The sequence below is a fragment of the Corvus kubaryi genome, unplaced genomic scaffold (genome assembly GCF_017639235.1).
Source record: "Corvus kubaryi isolate FWS band 111438036 unplaced genomic scaffold, C.kubaryi_AGA036_p1.0 37392, whole genome shotgun sequence".
NCBI lineage: Eukaryota > Metazoa > Chordata > Aves > Passeriformes > Corvidae > Corvus > Corvus kubaryi.
Window position 1 is genome coordinate 446925 of NW_024581131.1, and position 20956 is coordinate 467880.

A 20956-nucleotide genomic window follows, 5' to 3' on the forward strand; every position below is an offset into this window, starting at 1 on the left:
ATTCCCAGCTGTATGAGGATTTTTTTTAATGAGCTGCTTCAGCAGTGGAAATGGAGAAGTTTGGAGAAGCTGTTGCACAGTGAGCCCCTGGGAAGGTGACACCATGCACAGCATTGTTCTGCTATTGAATGTAGGCTCTTTATGATGACACATCGCTACCGAGCACAGAAAACCACAGCTCAACACACCCCCAGCCCTCCTGGGGTTAATGGTAACTATTTTAGGGGTTTTTTCTGTCATTCAGTTCATTTCTCCATTATTGCAGCTGGTAGCTTTAAAACAATGCATTTGCAGATCCATGCAAATTCCCATAGGGATGAGATATATAACCTGAGCAGTCTTTAACCTTAGCTAAGACTCTGCAAGTCAGAAAACCATTTCAGAAATTAAATATTCCCAGGCTAATCTCCACCACAGACATGAACCAAGGGTACCTTTCACAGTAATTTTCAATGCCTGGTAGAAAGCCACAGCAACAAGTCGGTCTCTGAAGTGCCAGTTCACATTCACCTCTTCACTAGTGGATCCTCTGCTCTCCTGCACCCGTTGCTGGGAAGTGACAAATGCACCATTTCTCTTCTGTCATGACTCTCTTCTGGCACTGGAAGGCCTTCGCTGACTTCAGGCGGAAAAACAATTCTTTCTAGCTGTAAGTGGCTCTGTCTACACCACAGGGCAGTCCCTGCGTCCCAAACTTGTTACTCACTAGCCTTCTCCTATCCAGGGACTGAGACCTGAGCCAGGAGCTCATCATTTCTCATCATGACTCCTGTTATTTCAGGGGGCAGTGAAACACCCTTTCTGCCAGTCCTCCTGCTTTGTCCAACCCCACCACCCTGAAACTGCATCCCCCCTCTTGACTCGGAGAGGGATTTACTGGCATGGCTGGGGCTGGATGTGAAGGAGAATGAGCATACAGTATTGTTAAGTAACTTGTGGTTAAAGTCACAAACTCTGGAGACTTCTTGACTACTGTAAACGCCAGCAGTTCGTTGTCCCACAGCCTCTTCCTTCCTTCACGCCCCACTCTGCCAAGTCAGCCACCTGAGACCCTGCTTATTGCTCTTGTTTTCCCTGGCTCTTCTCACTTGTTTACTTAAAAATCTCTTTCCCTTCCCTTGCCTTCATTTGAATTTCTTGCAGGAGGGTCCTGTAAGGACACCTACTTTAATCAGAATTTCCTGTGAGTTAATAGGCAGCTTTTTTTGAGTTTTACATGTTTTGAATTAAAAATGTGATCATTTCTTCATTGCCCCTTCCTCGAACTCTGCTTTCAACAAACTCTTTTCTTACGGAAAGTCATGGTTTTAAAAGGCAGGCTCTGTCCCGCAGAGAAGGAGGAGGAGGGGTTCTTTGGATGCAGCAGGACAGCCTGTCACCCAAGGGAAAGCAGCCGACATGCTACTGAGGCTGGCTGCATATTTTCATTTCAAAAAGCACTCCAGACTAAAACCACCTGTGAGTGAGTCTGGCTGGCTGATTTAGTAGGGCCTAGTGCAGGGTGTCCTGTCAAAAGCCACACATTTTCACAAAGGCAAATGGATCAGGTTTTATGTGGCAGGGTGACAGCTCACTGGGACAGGCTCATTAAAACTTTGTAAAACAAACTGTAAGCGAGAGGTGCAACATTTCCTTATCCAAACCCGGAGAATAGACAGGCGTCCTATGGAAAAGTGAGTCATATTCTCTGTAGTACATTCTGTTCATTCTGTTATAATAAACATGAGTGTTTGTTTGCTGAGTCCATCAGCATCCAGATCTAAACTTGATTAGGAGGACAAGCTCCTCGGCCGCTGCCAGGCTCGCGTGTGCACTGCTGTTTGGTCGCTGTGTTGTATAACAGCACCAGTCATGTCGGGCTGCCATTCCAAAAGGAAATAACAGCACTTCCCTCATTGCTTTCAAATCCATCCCAAATTTCTATTAAAGACATCAAAGCAATTACTGTGATACTTTCCGTGCTTTCCAAATGACTCATCTTTGAAAGAAACTGCTGGAAAATAAGGCGCAACCAAGGTCCCTTCATTCCAGCCTGAGACTTTTAAGAATCTCATGGAAACAAGTCAAAATAAGAAGCCACAAACCCACCGTCTCATAAAGCCCTTCTCCATGTTTTCTATGCTTCTGTGCTACCAGTTGGAGTTGGTTTTACAAGCTACAGTGCCAGAAGATATGGCAGGTTGTTGGTCCAGCTCCGTGACTGCAGAAGGTGAATTAGCTGGCCAAATGTGTTTATTGCTACTGCTGTTGGAAGAGGGCTTTTAAATAGGATGATGCTTAGCTGCATCTAGAACTAGTAGTGAAATAAGGGATGGTCTGCTGGAGATAAGGGAACTTCTGGGAAGGAAGTGTCTCTGCAGCAGGAGTAGCATTATGGAAATCTGACTCTTGCCCAGTTATAAGAATGGGCACGGTCTCCAAAATTTTAAATGCTCGCTGCATTTCTAAGAACTGTAGATGGGGCAGGAGGGATTTCTTCTGACTTCGGTGGGAAGAGAGTTGGAGATTAGCCATGGGTTAGAAATTTGTTGGGCCATAGCTTGAAGTGTTTCAGCTACTTCCATAGAATCACTTGCTAACTACAATTACTTGTCTAATGCAGCACTCCAGGAAGTGGGATTACTGTCCTGCAAAACCTGAAAGGAAGGGCTGAGGACAATGAGCATCCTGACAGGTAGGCATTCCCAGCTTCTCAGGTGCATGATGATACCCCTAAGGCTGCTCATTTTGCTGACATTTTTCTTCCACCTTTATCCTCATGTGGAAGGAGCAGTGGCATTGCCTTTGCAGACTCTCTCATGCAAGAGGACCACACACACCAACAAGCTTTGGGGTACCAAACAGCATAATACTGCAGGTAAAATGGCTACTTCACTCCTCAAACTAAACCTACCATGGGGCACTCATGTAGAAAATAAAGACTCCTTTGCCTTTTTACTCTGGCAAATATCTGGTGATACTTTTTGGGGAGTTTTTTGCCCCAATAACAATTTTTTGTTTTAATTTTTCCTCAAGTTATCCAATCACTGAAGTCCATTTGTCCTTTTCAGTCCTGTATTACAGGTATTTTTAGCCATTGAGGAAAACCCTGTATTGTCCCTCCTCAAAGTCTCTTCATGCCATTCTGTTTTGAGGTGGAGCTTCAGAGCCATGTAAAATGCTCTCAGCATGCACAAGCCAGCTCCAGGAGCCAGTCCAGATTACCAGAAAGAACCCAGAAAGGTCTCCCACCCTGCAGGGAAGCAGCAGCCAAAGGCTCTCCTCACCCACTGCAGTGTCCCAGCTTCCCACTGTGAGTCATGCGTCACAGGGGGCTTCTCTTGACCATAAGTGGGATGTTTAATAAACCTGAGGTTTTTAATCTTTAGATGTTCACAGCTGTTCACAGAAACATAAAATACACAGTCCAGCATGAACAGCTACATGCTGAGACAAAAAATGCATAGCATTGTACTTGAGCAGGGCCAGGATCTCTCCGAGGTTCTCTGGCAGGAATGAATGGTTGGCATCATTATTTTTCTAGGTAAAAAACAAGAGGTTTATCCAGTAATAGAGCCTGTTGAATCTAGAGCAGCCTGACTTCTTGTAACACCCCCTGCGTGCCCATGCCTGTGTTGCTGGTGGAAACACCACATTTAAGAAGTGAGGAATGACTTAGAGGTTTCTGCAACCTAAACTATTCTGTGATTCTAAGATCACTGAATTTAATTGACTTGATTTCTGCTTTTTATCCCTATAAGTGACTGTCTTCTTTCCTTTGTGGAAATTGTCACCCTGTGATCACATCGTTGAAGTGATTATTTTTTACTTTTTTTTAACCTGCTGGTTATGGTTTTTAAACCATACTTTTTAATATTTTTGTGTGTGTGATTAGACAAAAGCTGGGGGTGTTGGAAGCTGCAAGTCCCAGTCTTTGCTGTGCTGGCTCCTGGTGAGGGATGGATGCATAAACCTGTTTGGTATGTGCTGCTGCAAGAAATACATGTGCAAGCACGACGAGGTGTCTGTGGGTGCAGGAACATCTCCCGGGGAACTCTAACGTTTGGCTTGCTGGCAGTATCGTTCCACTGAAGCAGCTTTCAGTTGCTTTCACCTCAGCTTGTTTATCTGTAAAATGGAAATAGGGAACTTCCTAGAGAACCCAGAGCCATATTTTTAATTACTCATGGCTTTTGCATACCCTTGAGGAGAGTATAAGCTGTAAATCTCTGAAGCTGCATACCAGCATTTCTGTGGTTTAAGCATCAGGGGAGCCCCTTTCCCAAAGACACTGCTGTATTCTCCTGGCTGTGTATTTCATGACAAGCCTGTGCTCAGCCCTTGGCTTGCAGACCAAGCCCTGGGACCCCTGACACCTTTCTGTGTGCAGAGCCAGGTGTTTTCCTGCAGAGCCTGTCCTGCTGGGGCTGTGGGCTGGGGCTTGTAAGGTGCCTGTCGTGTGCGCTGTGCGTTTGAGGTGCCGAAAGCGGCATGTGGCAGACCCGGGCTCCACAGTCTGTGGGGGCACGGGGCAGTGGCCCCCTCCCAGCACCAGCACGGCCCTTCCCCAAGCCCAGCCACACTCTGCACCCAGGACCAAGCCCTGCCAGGGCTATGGGCACACACGGTGCATCCTAAACAGGATGGGAGGTCGCTCAGGTCACCCTGTGCCTCTTGGTACGTGGCCCCGTGCTTTACCATCAGCTCCCTGGAGGCTGTGACATTTGAGCTTGCACTGGCTGCCCCAGCACAGGGAGGTCAAACAAATTGAATTTCTCTTCAAATTAGCTGTCTATGGCTTTGATCCCCGTCCATTGGAGACCTTTGTGTGTTTTAGCTGGAAGAATGCACGCCACGTTCCAGCCCCCTCCCGCAGCCGGGGGAGCCGCGATGCCCTTGGCAGCGGCGGAGCGGTGCTCAGCTGGAGAGCCATCACTGGAGCGTGGCCTCTGTCGAGAAGGATCCCAGCTTCCCTGGGCCTCTCTCTTACAGATGTTAATCCCTTCCTGTTGTCTTCGCAAGTTCTAACAGAATAGTAAACTGCAGTAAAGAGAGGGGATATGTTCAATTTAAGCAACGAGATTACGATGTTCCGAATAAAGCTGTATTTATTAATAATTACCTCTCTGCCATGACTTTAAATTCAAACAGCTGGACAGCCTCTGCTCTTTATTAATTTCCTTGGATCCTTGGCACGAAGCCCTCAATTCCTGTGATGTAATGGTATAAGAAGTTGGCTCCTGACCGAGCTTCCACCCACAAGTTCTAAATTTGGAGCATGGCAAATTTCTGCAGATTCCAGAGACAGGCTATGCTCAAGATGTGCTGATGCCTTCAGTCCCATCCTATTGCACCAAAAAACAAGGTTGTGTGCTTTTTATAACGGGGATCATAAATATGACTCAGATGCACATGTTGTCTATGTAAGCACTTGGGGCTGGCTATCACTTTATGGCACTGGGAAGAAGCCAAGCCAAATAAAAATTGTTTTGAGTAAATATTACATTTCTGGAGCATGAATAACTTTTCTCTGCAGCCAGCGTGTCACTAATGGGAATAAGGAAGAAGACGGGGTGGGGGGAAAGCAGTAACTAGATCATCCCTCTAAACACAGACAGTCTGCAGCAAGACCTGTTGTTTGGACTTGTCTGGGGTGTGATATCCCAGATAATTCATAGCAGGGCTCAGCAAGGCCACAAGAGATGGAAATAAAAATAGCTGTGTAGCTCAGCGCCATCCTGCTGCGCAGCTCTCTTTTGGGTGGGATCTCCAGGAGTGGTATGTAAAACAGGCAACCAGAGAACCCAGTGTCCTCCTCTCCCCTGCTCCCAAATGTGCAGAGGCTCAAGCGTGCGGATTGCTCCATGGAGATCAGTGTTGCTACTCACATGCTCAGCACTAAGCATGTGCACATGTCTGTCCAGGATCCAGGCCAGAAGGAAGGATGACTTTTTCATCCTGCAGTTCTGGGACCCCGGGGGATGTCTGCGCTGCAGAACGGGGGAAGCAGAAAATGTGGCCACGTGCAGCTCTGCATTCAGAAGGAAGCAGCTCACTGGCAGGTCTGTGGGGCAGGGATGTACCATCCCACCACCAGCACAGGGCTGGTTCATCACAGCTGTTGGCTCTGCTCCAGCAGCTCCAGCAAGCTGATAAGTCTCAGCATCCCCCAAAATCCCAATTACTCCTGCGCTTGAGCAGTACTTATGAAGTGCTTCATCTACCTGAAATGCAAAGGGATTTAAAAAAAAAAGAAGCTCTTTCTGCAAGAACTTTTCCAGAAACATTCCCTGATAAAAGGAATCCTCAAGTCTTTCAAAAATAATAGCCAGCGAGAAATAACAAGTGAGAATCTAGCTCTGAAAATCATTAATGCCTTTCCCATTTTCCTGATGGGCACGTGCATCCCTTCCTGTTGCACCTGTGAGCTTTTACATGTCAGATAAGTGCTTTCCTGAGCTTTGCTGTCTTCTCCTTTATTATAGGCTTCTTTCGGATAGCAGGCAGAAAATGTGGCTTTAAAAGAGGAGCTCGGACAGGAAGCAGCAAAGTTCCAGGAGGATTTCTGCGTCAAGCAGGAGAACAGCTGGCTTCTTGAAGTGTGAGCTTCAGAGATCCCTAAAACCCTTGGCTGCACAGCTGGAGCAGGTGAGTGGGGAGGCGTCAAGGGCCCTCGACAGTCGCAGCCACCCCTATCAGAAACTTCTGAAGAGCTTCTCTGTGCAGTGGGCTGGACTGGGGCTTGCAGATAGAATGTTAGAAGGGCTGTGAGCCCTGCAATAACCACAGCAGGCTTGACGTCAGCAGACCTGTACCTCCAGGGATTAGTTCTGAGAAATCAGTGCCGGTTTGCCCAGCTAAGGCGGTTTTGACTGTTTGAAGGATCTGGGTGATAAGTTATTTTTCCATGCCTTACACACTGCCAGCTGTCATTTTCTGCCAGAAGAGCAGCCCAGACAGTGTACATGGGGCTGGCTCCCTCCCCTTTGTAACGCATTTTACAATTTGGAGAAACTTTCGTAACACAAGAAAGTGTTTTTACATATTAGAGCATCTAAATTGTTAGAACAGTTGGAAAATCCTAATTGCCTTTAAAAGTCAGGGAAAAAAAACAGCAAAGAAAACATTTTGGATTGCAGAATTAACAAAACTGGGAGCTGAAGCTCAGTTTCCTGGACCAAAAATTTATTCAGGGAGTCCTCTTGTACTTGTAACTTTAAAACAAATACCTGAACCTTCAACAAGGGATTTGCACCTACTCCCAAACTTACTCTGAGTTGCAGAGCTTAAGCTCTGAAAACTCTCCAGAGATGCACTGTTGAGGTTGGTCATGTTTAGATTTACCCCAGAGTGTTTTCAGGGTTCCACATGCACAGGGGAGGGGGAAATGTACCAGCAGCTTGAATGAGAGATGAGAGATGAAAAAAGAGGACTTGGCTGGAGTGTTGGCCTAATTTCCATGAAACTTTGGGGGTAGCTATGTGGTGATTTAACTCCAGTTAATTAGAGGCTAAAGGCTGCTTCAACTTGTGGTTGTTACCCAAAAGCGCAGATGAGGTTTTCTGGTGGCCAGGGATCAGGAATAAAGGTGGAGGAGCTGGAGGTGACTCTACAAGGGGCTGGCAGGGGCTGGTGCCAGGGGCTCTGGTCGTGCCCTGGTACAAGTGGCTCTTTCCAAGGCCTCACTCAACAATCTCTGATTTGCACCTTGTGGACACAGCTTTAGGGTATCACTTAAAGAGCCCTCTTTTTAGGGATGGATTATGATTTTGTAGATGTCTCTGTGCTTTATTAGTGGATAAAAATCACCCACCTTTCATCAATGCCCAGCTGAGGCATAAGGAGGTTAAGGGACCTGACGAAGGTGATAGCAAGTCAAATTGTTTGGAATTTTGTAGCTCTGAAATATCATCTTTCTAAAACAGGAAACCCTCTCAGGAGTAGTAGGTTTTCATTAAAACAACAGTTCAAACCTGTCGATCTTGATCTATCAGGAAAAAGAGGAATGCAGAAAATGTGAGAGTTGGCTTAGCCTCCCTTAAACTAAACCACCAGGTTCACGTTCCAATGGAGAAACAAATACCCTACAGGCATCGTGGTGTCTTTGATTTATTTTTGGAAGTTGAAAACTCCCCCTCTTGGTGTCTGAGCTAAGAAAAAAACGAGGATTTTGTGAGCCAACAAAAGGTTTCTGGAGGAAAAACTCTCCAGTCCCACTTCTCAAGGGCTTATGACATGAGCAGTTGAGCTAAGGTAATCTAGTTTAGCCTCCCCTACATTTCAAAATTGGGTTAAAGTTCCTAAGTCATTGAGGGAAAATGTTACCCAACAGAGTAATGACTCTCTAACTGGCGTGTCAGGCCTTGGCAGCGGCGGGTGCAGACCCTGGTTTCAGTCACTTGAGCAGCTCAGGGTGACAACGTGCCCACAGGAGGGAGAGAGGGCACCGCGGCTGCACAGCCTTGGGTGAAGCCCCCGAGCTGTGCTGGCAGCCTTGGTCATCCTCTTCCCAGTCCTCTCCCTCCTTCCTTTGGAGGTCAGGCAGCCCCGGGCAGAGGTTTTGGCCGCTGCTGGGTGTGGGTTCGTCCCGCAGCAGCAGCAGTGTGGTGCTGCACGTACACGAGTGACGCGGCTCCGAGCGTGGGACCGGCTCAGCCGCGAAAGCCCCGCGCGGTGCCGCATCCCCGGCCCTGCCTCCCCGGGCGGGAGCCGCAGATGTGATTCATTAGGAGCCTGCCGAGCAGGGCCGAGCTCCCCGGGCTCTCCGGGGCTCTGCGACGGTGTCCGGCTGCCATCTGGTGTCCGGCGCCCGGGGGGGGCCCGCGCATCCCCCGCGCATCCCCCGCGCATCCCCCGCCACCGCGGCCGGCGACAGCGCGGCCTGAGTAGCATCCCCTGGGCTGCGGCCAAGCCGTGAGCAAATCCTGCCCAGACTCTCAGGGCCCCCCGCCACGGTATCTCCCGCATTCCTGCGGCAGATCTGGTATTTCTTATTGTTCTCCCCGTCTCTGGGGGAGCAGCTGCCGCTGCCTGGCCGGCCTGCCGGGGCAGGAGCTGGCGGAGCCCTGGGCTGCGGGTCCCACGACTCGCCGGGGGCTTTGGAAAAATCGTGTCAGTCTTCTCATCCTGCTTCGGCACGTAGGGACTTGGGGCTCATCAGGAGGGGCAAGATGAAAATGAGAAAAGAATGGAAAACTGGAAGAACAGAGCGTGGTTGTGCAGCTCTGCTCTCCTGGAGGTGGTGTGGGCTCAGCAGACGCTCCCCTGGACCCGGCACAGGCTGCCCCGGGCTCAGCGCTCATCGGGAGCTTTCTGCCGCAAGATCTGTGCCAGCCTGCAGCACAGAGCACCTCAGATTTGCTGGCAGCCCCAGGGACGCCAGGGGCAGGGACTGGTCAGAACAGGGCGAGGGCGGAGGCAGAGACAGAGCTGCCTTCGAAGCTGTGCAGGACTGCTCCCTGCTCTGCGCTCACAGCAGCCTGGCCCAGCACGGGTGTTCAGCGCCTGGCAGTGTTTTCTTGTCCCCTTTCCCTCTGACAGGCTGGTTCTCCTACCACACCCCATGCCTGTGCTGTTCCTTGAAGCATGATTTCAAGGAATATAGGCTCTGGATTTTCTCCTGCTGGTGGGAAGGATTTGCTGGCTGGAGGTGCAGTGAGAGCAGCTGTAGGCTTGACTCTTGCCATCTGTCATGGTGACAGTGAGGAGAGTGTGCTGGAGCACGGGCAGGTGGCTTTCTTTGCCAGAGGGACCACGTGCAGCTATTCTGTGAGACCAGGCTTGAGGTGTTGGTTGTTTTGGGCCAGCCATCTCCCCAGGAAGCTCCATCAGCCAGCAGAGACCCCCTTGGACATCGTGCAACCCTCACAGGCAGGCAGTGGCCATGCTAAAGCAAACCAGCAAACACAGAAGGTGGCACCTCCATCCCCACAGGGAGCAGTGCCACACCACTCAGCTTTTGGTGGGGCCCAGGTGTGAGCAGGCTGTACCCTGCTCCCGTCATTTCCCACCTCCTGTCTGGGAAAAAGCAGCCCATGGCCACACAATCTTTCTGGCTGGGAGGAAAGCCTGGGTGAAAAAGGGGCATGGTCCTCCCTCACAGAGAGATGTGGTGGTTGACTCTATGGCTCGGAGAGAGTAAAATGGCCCAAAGCATCACTGGCAAAGGAAATGGTTCAGAGAACACAACCTTGCACTGCTACAAATGCAAAACTTCAGTTCCAGTATGAGAGGGACTTTCTGAAAATGGCTAAGAAAAGTCTGACCATAAAAAAGTTTTTGAAGTGTGGTTTGTTGAGTTTCTTTTCTTTTTTAGTCAGGACTGAGGAACCAGAACCCCAGCACTTGCACTTCGAGTCAGGGCTGAGCTGCACAAGCCTCTTCAGAGTGGGAAGAGAAATCTCTATGATCAGGTAGGCATTGAAACAGATAATTTGTGTCAACACCAAGTCCAGGCTGCTTTTGAAACTGTCTCATGACTATGCCTGAGCTTTTAATCCCATCTGAGATATCAATGTGTGCTCAGAAAAAATATAACAACAAGAATAACAGCCCGTGAGTGTTTGCATGAAGACATCGTTAGGCCCAGATCCTGTTAAAGCCTTTTGTGTGCTGCAGCCATGGCAAGAAGCTCTATTAATTAGCAATGATATTAATAACAATGTGTAAAGCTGGTGCTAGATCAAGACCCTTTGGCAGGCAGAAGAGTGATGTGAGCTATGACCAGGCTGAGTAGGGCAGAAGGGGTTATTTTTTTGGTGGTTTTATTCATTAAGGAATTTAAAGTAATGTTTGATGGGGGAAAGTGAGTGCAATTGTGCTGGAGATCATGTTTTCTTTTTTTCTTTTTATCAACATTCTGCCCAGTCTGCCATGGGCTTTCCTCTGACCCTGCTGCTCATATCCTTTTACATTTCCTCTGTCAATTAGGCTAAAATATAAGAAAAAAGGCAGAAGAAGGGCTCTTGTCAATTGGTTTTTCTAGGGTGTTAAAAACTGCCTCATTAGATCTCCCTCTCAAGGCTTTTCAGGATGTTTCTAATTTAACTGTTTTGCATCATCCTGTTCCAAGTTTAATTTCTTCTGGAGGTGAGATGCAGCTACATTTGCCAAATACTGTTTCATCTTATGTGTTAAAACAACCACTACACCTTCCTTTTTTTTGAAGGATGGGTACTTCTGACATACTCAGGAAGCAAGTCCATAAAACGGTGCTTTTCTTCACTTTTGCTTCCTGGCATTTCCGAGTAGTTGGAGTTCACAGTAAGTGTGTGGAAGCCACAATAGTCTCTAAATTCACGAAGCGTCACAAAGTTTCCATTTGCATTTTATTTTGGCCCTCACGGCCGCATTAGCACTACACCACGGGCTGATACCCTCTCCTCACACACGCCCACCCTGTGGCTTGAAGGGATGAGCGTGAGCCCTGCTCCCAAAAGAGGAGTACGTGATGCTGAGCACGTCCTTCGTTCCTGCAGCCCCGGGGCATGTACGCAGGCACCTGGGGAAATGCTGTTTGCAGGGAAGCAGCCTTCCTCACAGATTTTTCTTTGCTCTGCCTTAGCACCCTAAGGAAAGCCGCATGGCAGCCCGAGCTGCCCCTGCGGAGATTGCGGGATGCTGTATCCACTGTACACGTTGTCCTCCTGCAGTGCGGCGGGGTTTCTTTGGAAAATACGTCTGAATTAGCGCCGAGGCCAGTGGTAACAAGAAAATCATTTTTTCCTAGTCTGACGGGATGCCTGTGGGCATACTGAGCTAGCAGAGGAACCGAACGGGCTCATGGAGCAGGGACAGAGCTGCGGTGGCCGCGGCAGGGAGGTGGTGATGGTGCTGCAGCCGCAGGCTCGGCGCACAGCCCCTTTCCCTGGCACCCGCTGCTGGGAGGGAAAGGAGAGGGGGTGGCTGTCCCGGGACACCTCCACAGGCCGGGAACACCGCAGGATCGCGGGCGGGCGACGCTGGGCTGGGCCACCACGAGGTGGCAGCCGGAGCCCAGCGATGAGGCAGCCCCAGGTCCGGCCCGGGCGCTCCTGCCCGGCGGCGCCGAGCTCCGTGCGCCGGCGTGGGCAGCCGGGCGGGGGCCGCAGGGGCTGCCACAGTGACCCGAAAAGATTCATTAAAAACAAAAACAAAAACAAAAAAGCAGGGAGAGCCACAATTATCGAGTAACCAGTATGGTACCGGCAGACTGGGAAAGCCCCTAAAAATCTTGTGAAGTGTAGAAGGAGTTCGTCGTTCTGTGAGAGGACAAGTGTACGGCACACCTGCCGCCCTTCTGCAGCCCTTCCTTCGGCTAACAAATAATGACCTCTCTCCCCGAAGCAGCTGAAAGGCCTTGTGGCCCTTTCCTGGCCCTGCACCGGTTCGTTCAAAAGTTGTTTGCGTAACTGCTTCACATATTTGAGATAAAAATCAGAGCAGTTATTTTCCGTTCACTTCTACTGAGATGGATGGGGCAGCTCCTGTTCCAGGTGTTCTGCGTGACTGAGCCATAGGATCACAGGATGCCTTGAGTTGGAAGGGGCCTTAATGATCACCTGCTTAACCCCCTGCCATTAACAGGCACAAACAGGTGCTTCTTTTGGGGTTGGGGTCCCCCCCAACCCCTAGGATACAATTTCTATCCTAAGACACTGTTCCTTTCCCCCACAGAGGCTTTGCTTTTGTGACTGTTCATGAAGGACAGTGGAACAGGAATAACATGAGCTGCTGGAAGCCAGCCTGTTAGTTTGGGAATGTGTGATCCAGTGTGCATGGCTCATAAATCAGGTCCATAAAATGATCACAGGGAAAAAAAACAAAAAAACCAACCCCAAACCAAACCCCATCCTCTTCCTAGAAGGAACAGCACGGCAGTGGGGTAGTGTTTTGCAGGGCTGTTACAGCAGCAGCAGGTAAATTAAACCTGAATCTGGCAGATAAAATAAGTGGGCTGAGCCCTCCAGTGCATCTCCCAAAGGTTCAGGAACAGCAGCCACAGCTTTCCCCCCACCTCTATGTAAGCCCAGGGTGTAGCTAGGGCTTCTTGGGGAGACCAGAGACATCCCTAACCCCACAGTTCAGATCCTCACCCTGAGGGGGCTCGTTGGTTCGTGGGAATAGGAGAGCTGTAACCCTTGGCCCCACTGGAAATGATGGCACACCAGGATGCAGCTTTCCATGCTCCCTGATCCATGATCGGTGGTGACTCACAGCTCTGTGCTCCCTTTGGATGCTGCTCAGTGTCGCTCCAAGGGGCTCATTCTCAAGTGGTATTTTTGCTCAGCATGCAAGTAGTTTAATTTTTAAACCAACCACTGCCCCCAGCTTTACTGAGCAAAGCTTTAAACAAAGCTTTCTTAATTTGTCAGAGCAAGCGGGACGACAGAGCTAAAAGGAACCTTGTCTCATTTCCTCTTCTGCCAGTGAGTAAGAGCTGACCCCAGACAGACAGACACAGACAGGCAGGGCTGACACGTTGTGAGGGGGGGCTGTGTGGCTGTTCCAAGAGCTGCCCTGCCCTTGCCCCAGACTGCATCAAGGTGTACTGAATACGAACATTTAAGAGCAGGAGCGCTGCTAAAACAAAGTCTGTGTGTGTTACCATGTGACCACTGATCCAACCATTAAACTTCTTCCACACAGCAGTTACTGGATTTTTGAACTCCAACAGCCCAAAGTAAATCCAGACAAAAAGACATCCATTAATTCCGAAATGTAAATGACTTTATATTACTTTATTAAACAGCCAAATCTAAAGAACAGTAAAAAATATGAAAACATGCATCATTTGGTGTTCTTAAAAAACTGTTGTCCAAAATAAAGACTGTTAGAAAAATTAAACAACTTTAGCCCCAATATCCCTTCTGCTCTCCACATAAAATGTCTGGTAGTTATAAATACTGTTCCAGCTCCTTTAGCAAAGTTTAACCTTGTGTACATTAGTAATTCTATTACAGGTGGTTGGATTTTTCTTCACATTGCTTCTGTAAACGTGATCAATTTAAAAAAGGCCTTGTTATCAAGCTTAAGGAACTATGGTTTTCCTGTACAGTGAGTATAAATAGGAAGATCCTAGATTTTCCTGCCATTCTAATCAGCACTCCCTTTACTGAAACATTAAAGATTTCAATTAGTATAAAAATATAACCAGAGAATAAATGTCTGAGAAGATTCAGTATTTGAGTGAGTCTTAGTTAATAGACAAATAAAATGCTATTGACTTCCAAATCTGGACACCACTTCTGTACAGCTTCTGCTCTTCCAAGACCCAAGTATCACAGTGCTGCACACTAAGGCACTGCTAATCCTCCTGAAAATTTTACTCTCTATTTACTACAAATAATTTAACATGTAGCTGAACTAACAAGCAGGTGAGGGATGGATGGCTGGGGGACAGTCAAAGCTGCTCACAAGCCACACCAGTGGGCACCTGCTCCTCGAGGAGGGGGGTTTCAAAATGTCTGTACAAGTTGGCAGGAATCCTGCTTTACTGAGCAATGCCTGGTGTGGGAGATCTGCAAAGCAAAGTCACAGGCTTGTTCCTTTTCCCTACACAAACACAAATAACTGGCTTTGTCCCAGGAGAGAACTGTGAGGCAGAGCAAGCTCTTTGGGAAACCTTGGGACTAGAAAGACTGAAGTTATTTTATTGACAGGAATTACTTGGGTTTTTCTAAAGCAGTATCACTACACATTTATCATTTTTATTAAAAAGAAAAAAGTTTTCTTCGTACTTTTTTTTAATCTGGCCTCCAATTAAAAGTAAGGCAGAAGTGCTACATCTAAAAATGGTAGGATGTTATAATCAGATTTCTTGCACAAACACAGCCTTGACACAGAGGATATTTGTCCTGTGTGTGCTACCACCTTCCACTCATCTGCTTCAGAAACCTGTAAGCCAAAACTGCATCTTTTGAACTGTGAAGACAACTCTCAAGGCTTTATTTAGCACTTCTCAAGTTTCAGACAGTACAAAACCAGTCTTGCACTACTACTTTTTCCGAATGTCTTACAGCAGCATTTTCTACATGGTTATCTCAGTTCTTTTGTTTGGATTCCTGCAAAGAGAGGGAAACAGGACACCAAATCCAAGCAAGCAGCAGGTACCCAGTGATGCCAGCCCCCCCTTGCCAAGGGAATGTGTCTGAGCACTAAGCACCGTGCAGAGAGCAACAGAGGGACAGAGCAAAAGGGAAAGGAGGCTCAGTGGAAGGAAAGGTAATGCTCCATCTCAGAGTTGGACACAACCTCCAGGACTGATTTATCCTGGGTTGAAATTATACTAACTGAACCAGTGGAACAACTGCTTCCCTCACTTGCTGGAATGAAAGTGCTGCTGCCTGACTGGTTAGCTGCTGTCAGATCGTTACAGGCTAGCATAGGAACAACTCTGTCACAACCTACATTTCAGTACAAATCTTCAGTTGCAAAGTCTTGGAAATGTGAGGGAAAACAGCACATCCTGTCAGACACCACACACTGTAATGGCTGAGCTCTGAGCAGACACTCCAGCGTGGTAAACAGCATTTCATGAGCAGAAAGGCCCAACCTGCTGAGCAAACTAAATTTTGTAAGCGAGAGGCTGCTCTGTGCAAAGCAGAACGAGGGGAGGTGGGCTCCTGTTCTGGGCCACACATCAGCTGCCACTGTCACTCGGAAGTGGCTTTTTTCCCTTTCCAGCTCCTTTGTCTTTCCTCCAGTTCAGCTTCAGTGAAGGCGGCTGGGCCCCAGTTTGTGATGAAGTGAGGATTCTTGGAGCCTGGAAGACAGAGAGCAATACTTGAGTAAGGCAATTCTGACAGGGATGTCACACACTAACAGTGCAATGTTCAGGCTGATCCTTGCTTTGTTTTAAACATAAAAGAAACAAACAATAATGATGAAAGAACCAATGTAGTAGGACCTGTAGAGGTAAAGGCTTGAAAGTTACCATCAGCAGTTGTCACAAAGGGTGATACTTATAGGCCGCTGTGAAACCAGTAAGGCACAGGAAAAGGCAGACTTCAATAAATCACCAGATAATGTAAGTACATGAGACAGAATGAACACATATTTTTGTAACTCTTCTGTTGATAACTCACCTGGCTCTATTAATCGAATCAATCCCTCATGATGAGCTACTTTATCTTTCCAACTCTTGGTGTTATTAGCTGCCGTTTCTAACTTCTTCTTAACCTCCTGAAAAAGACACAGCCCGCTTGAAAAGAACAACAACTTAGTCTGTTCATATAAACAGATAAAACACCTTTCAAACCGAAAGCCAGAACCATGCTAATTCGCCCAGCCCTCTGTTTAGTGTGGAACCATTCTAAATAATTATTCACCACCACAACCCCCCCCCAAAAAAAAGTTGTCAAACCAGAATCCCAAAATAACAAGGTTTTACAAGATTCTGTAGCTGTGTAATGAAGACAGTCTTCATTCTTAAGCCTAGACTGGTCTTTTAGGCAATTCCAAATAGAAGGCTAGAATGTTTAATTATTTCTAAAATAATTGTTTTGTGGAATTTTTTGTGGTTTTATATGTCTATTGTATTCAGCCATTCCTTTGGAGTAGTAAATGATGTTTCACACACAAAAAGCCTGAGATGTCACCTAAAAAAAAAGCCAAGTACTAGCCAGAAGCAATCCTGTGATGGTGTGAGATGTAACACCACCCTGGGAAGTTGTAAAGTGGCCACAACTACCCCAGCTGGACCCTTGCTTGCAGTGAGTGCAGCATTTGTGTTCTGTGCCAGGCAAGACAGCTCCCTGGCTTGTCCTTCAGAGCTCAGCCCATAAACACCCTTCCCTGTTAAATACAAACGCAGCCAGGCTTTCTTTCCTGACCTAAATAAATGCAGGATCAACACCTCTCTAGCCCTGGAAAGTGTACAGCACTTCAGCCTCTGTACTTGCTGGACTCTGGCTCTAATTTCTTCCATGAACACTTACTGACCTTCCCCAAAAACACTCAGTGGAGCAGAGAGCAGGCCTGGCATCTGGGACAGGAGGCACTGCTGCACATTGAGAATCTGAGCTAATTCCTACCTATCCTTGACATCCATTCAGTACTTAAATACATTTTTGAGGAGTAGGTGCCAACAGTAACACATTGACTTTTCATCTGTAGAAGACAATACCGTGCCATGACATCATCAAAGCATTGCAAGAATTACTAACTCAGAAGCAAAATGCACCCAGTTATGGCAGCAGTGGGACTGCACATGAAGGGAGTCTGCAGCAGAAGACAAATGTACAGAGTATTTCAGGATATGACTGAGCTGGCCTGCACGCAAATTAGGACAAAAATAAATAAAAGAGGTTCAAAGGTGTGTCTGAAACAGATCCTCTTCTTCAAATCTATCTACTGGTCTAGAAACCGAGTAAAAACTAGAAAAAACCAGAAACAACCCAACCATCCTACCTCTTATTTTAACTTTTGTGCCATACTAACCCTTAAAGAAACATAATATTGAAGAACTTCAAATTCAGTCAATCTACAGATAAGGATGAGAGGTTGATGACCAGAGCAGCTCACCTCATATTGCTCAAGGGCCTCCTTCCTTTCCAATTCAAGTTGTTTCAGTTGCTGCATAGCCACTTGAAGAGCCTGTTCCTTCATCATTCTCTGGTTTTCCAGCTCTTGCTTCTCTGCTTCTGTCATCTGAATGGTCTGTTGCTGCTGCAAATGCCATTTTTCCAGTTCAGCTCTCTTTGCTGTCTCCTCTTCCAGCAATCTGCAATGGGGATTGTGATGTTAACTGCACTTAAACATAAGTTGTATCTGCGTAGGGAAGCAAAATTAATTTTTTCCTCTTTTTCTTTTTTTAAGGGAAAGAGAATATTGTTTAAAAAAAAAAAAGCTTGGGAAGCAGGGAAAAAGTTATTGTTTGTTGGCTTGCCTTCAGTGTCATGCCAGCAGTGCAAGCAGTCTGACTGCTACAAAGGGCTATTCAGAAAATGTAGTCAATAATGCAAATACACAGCACAGAGCCCCAGAAGAAACAGGCATGCATAAGTTATCTTCATTGTCTTAGGAGGACTGAATATGTGAAGAAAAAAACCACACTCCACAAAGCCCCTGTGAGGAAGAGGAAACTTAACCCTTTATCATTACAGTTTAAACCTGTGATAAAACACAGCAGAAAGTCGTATTTACAGTTACTGCTCTGTAAAATAAACAACTGAAAAGCCTGTACAGAGAGATCTCAGCTTTTCACGGGCTGATATGCACAACACCTGATGGAAAAATAGCTGCACCTGCTTTTCCAAAATTGCTGAGTTTGCCCTCTGCTAAAGGCTAATCAGACATATTCTAAAAATCATAAATAGCAGCTTCAGCTTTCATATCTTAAGGAAAAATAAAACCTGTCCTGTGTTTGGACTTGAAGGTAGACCCCCGTTCCAGCAGCATACCCAAGGGGCAAAAAGTCATTAGTAACATGGCACAGGTACTCACTATTGGCAGGGGAGGGGTGGGGAACTGAAAGACTTTTCTACCTGGTCAAAGCCATACCTGGCTTGAAGTTTCCTCACAGTCTCTTCATCTTGACGTGCCTGTTTCTCATCCTCCAATGCTTCCTGTAGCTGTTTATACATTTCCTCCAGTTCACGTACTCTTTGTAAATACTGTTCCAGTTCAGATGATTTCTGAGCAACCTGCTCTTCCATTTTTTGTCTTACCTAGTAGCATAAATTTAGGACACATGAGCTACAATTCGACTCAGGTTTCCAATTTTTAAAGGAATTTCCACGTTTCCCTCAGGTTATGTTTTCAGAGACAAACCATTTCCTGCTGTCTGCAGAGCAGAACTGATAAAATTGAGGCCAGATCTGCAGATACGGAACTATTAGCATTTTAAAAAAAATAATAATACAGGCTACTTACATTGCCCTACTTCCTGCAGCACATGATTTTTACAGGGGTTCAAACCTAATTTCAGTCAGCTTGATCTTGTTGCTTAATTTACAGATAAAGTGAAGAAGACAAAGGTTGTAGAGAGGCCAGACACAAAGGTCAGGCTGATTTAATGGCACTATTTTCACTCCCTCCCTTGGCAGCAGTGTATCTCATACACTTACGTCTCTGGATGATGGCACAGGATGGATAAAGGGCTGGAAAACAGCTAAGGAGGTTGGCATGTCCTGCCCCATTGGTCTGCAGCCTGCTCCCCTGAGCTGACCCAAATCCCAGTGACCCAGAAAGGGACTGTATTCAGGAATTCACGCTCAGCCCATCAAGCAGCACTGTGTGCATTAATGTTCTGAGATGTCCCATCACATCCACTTTACTTTTTCTCCTTCTTTTCCCCAGCTAACAGAACAACCTGACAAAGCCCTTGAAGACTGAAAACCAGTTCTTTGGGGAATTCTCAGTGTAGCTGAGTAGTAACAGTATTGTAAAGCAAAAATATTTCTTTTTTTATATTTGTGTGTATAATTGTAAAAGAACACACAGCATAAAAAAGCAATTGTTCTAGGAAGACATAAAATGCATTTTGATTATGCCTGATTCATTTTGCTTATTCATACAGCAAGTACTGGTCTCAGGTTCTCCATCTCTGAAAACTGCAAGGAGAACTTCAGTCTGCATTTATCCTTCAAACAGTCAATTTTTCCCCAATTTTCCAACAGTATTTAACTTTTGAATGCTGTACAAATTGTAGCTGGGCTGTTCCAGTATTTGAATTCACCAGTAAAAATACTTTATTCCTACATCTCAAATAAATGCAACACAGGTGGAGTTCTCCAGCCTCCTGCAAAATGTGCAGAATCCTTTCAGTGGCTGCCTGTGAGGGAAGCCCTTGCTGAACACGACTCCCTATGTGTAATAGCAGCAAAACCCCTCATGCACTACTCACCATTTTTTCTCTCTCCAGCTCCAAACTGAAGCGGTCTTGTAATTCAACTTGAGTCTGAAGTCTTTTCTTCTCCTCCTCAGCAGCACGAGCAGCTGCTGCTTCCAGTTGCTGGAAGAGAAGGGTGGGGGGTAGGGGGAAAGAAAAGAAGGAAAAAACCAATTTGGCAAAACTAAATCATTTTGAGGGAATGGAACTTGATTTAACAATTTTTGGTTTTAACAAAAATGGAAGAAGCCTTCAAAATCATGAAGGCACCAGCTTGGGTTTTTTAATGTCTGAGACTATTCTCAGCCTTTAAATATAATTGTCTATCTTGATTGTTTGCAAAATAATTTTAAATTTACCAATGTAAAGGCAATTACCTGACTATCTCCAAGTTTCCTCTGAGTCCTGCTTTGCTTAAGTGATAGAAATCACTGTATTTCTTTCTCTACCTCAATGGGATAGAAAACCATTATGAAAAAACACATTTCAGGCAGGACTGCATAGGACTTCCAATAGGGAAAACATGCCAGCACGCACAGAGTTCATACAGAAACAGAAATGAGAAGCACTGAATTGTCATGGGAAAGCAGAAGTGCCACTAACTTTGGCTAGAATAAGTGATTGTGCCATTGTGAATCATCCCTCTAACATCCCCTAAACTGCCAAGTAAGGTAAATAAAATCCTGGTTGATAATCATCACTTGAAATTAGGTGGAACATTAGCTAAGGCCTAAGAAACAGACGCTGGTACCTTTCCACCTTCTTGCATCTTATTTTACTTTTGTTCAATCTTGATTTTGCAAATAAAGACAGTGGTCACAGTTTTTCCTTTCATCAGGATTTCAATCCATGCAAGGTTAGAAATCTTCAATCACTAGCCAAAATTTTACCAATACTGAAAACAAAACCATTCTTTCACAAAATTTTCCTAAGAAACTTACTTGATGCTTCTTTCTTAATATGCTGGGCTGTGGAAAATGTTTCCACAGACCTTTAGTAAGGGCAGGGCACAACATAAAAATGACATGGACCTGTTGGACCAAGCCCAGAGGAGGTGACACTGGGACAGTTTGTCCAGAGAAGCTGTGGATACCTCATCCCTGACAGTGTTCAAGGTCAAGCTGGATGGAGCTCTGAGCAACCTGGTCTAGTGGAAGGTGCCTCTGC

The 20956-nt window shown here is 46.5% G+C and overlaps 1 protein-coding gene and 1 long non-coding RNA gene across 4 annotated transcripts in view; one reads left to right on the forward strand and one right to left on the reverse strand.

Annotated features, from left to right (window-relative positions):
* LOC121669447 overlaps nucleotides 1–20956 on the forward strand; it is a 62243-nt gene that overhangs the window by 33770 nt on the left and 7517 nt on the right. For 2 of the 3 annotated variants that reach the window (XR_006017771.1, XR_006017773.1), the window contains 3 exons: nucleotides 2603–2674; nucleotides 6465–6627; nucleotides 10295–10391. This is a non-coding gene — a long non-coding RNA (uncharacterized LOC121669447). Of the gene's footprint in view, nucleotides 1–2602; nucleotides 2675–6464; nucleotides 6628–10294; nucleotides 10392–11542; nucleotides 14107–20956 lie in introns of those variants that run through there. The other variant, XR_006017772.1, reaches the window with a different exon arrangement.
* The window catches only part of SWAP70 (switching B cell complex subunit SWAP70), a 35535-nt gene continuing 28255 nt past the window's right edge, over nucleotides 13677–20956 (reverse strand). The window contains exons 8-12 of the mRNA XM_042038397.1: nucleotides 19805–19912; nucleotides 18460–18626; nucleotides 17482–17680; nucleotides 16044–16140; nucleotides 13677–15721 (exon numbers count right to left, since the gene is read on the reverse strand). Of these exons, the coding sequence (XP_041894331.1) occupies nucleotides 15612–15721; nucleotides 16044–16140; nucleotides 17482–17680; nucleotides 18460–18626; nucleotides 19805–19912 (681 nt within the window). The 3' untranslated portion in view covers nucleotides 13677–15611. The remainder of the gene's footprint in view (nucleotides 15722–16043; nucleotides 16141–17481; nucleotides 17681–18459; nucleotides 18627–19804; nucleotides 19913–20956) is intronic.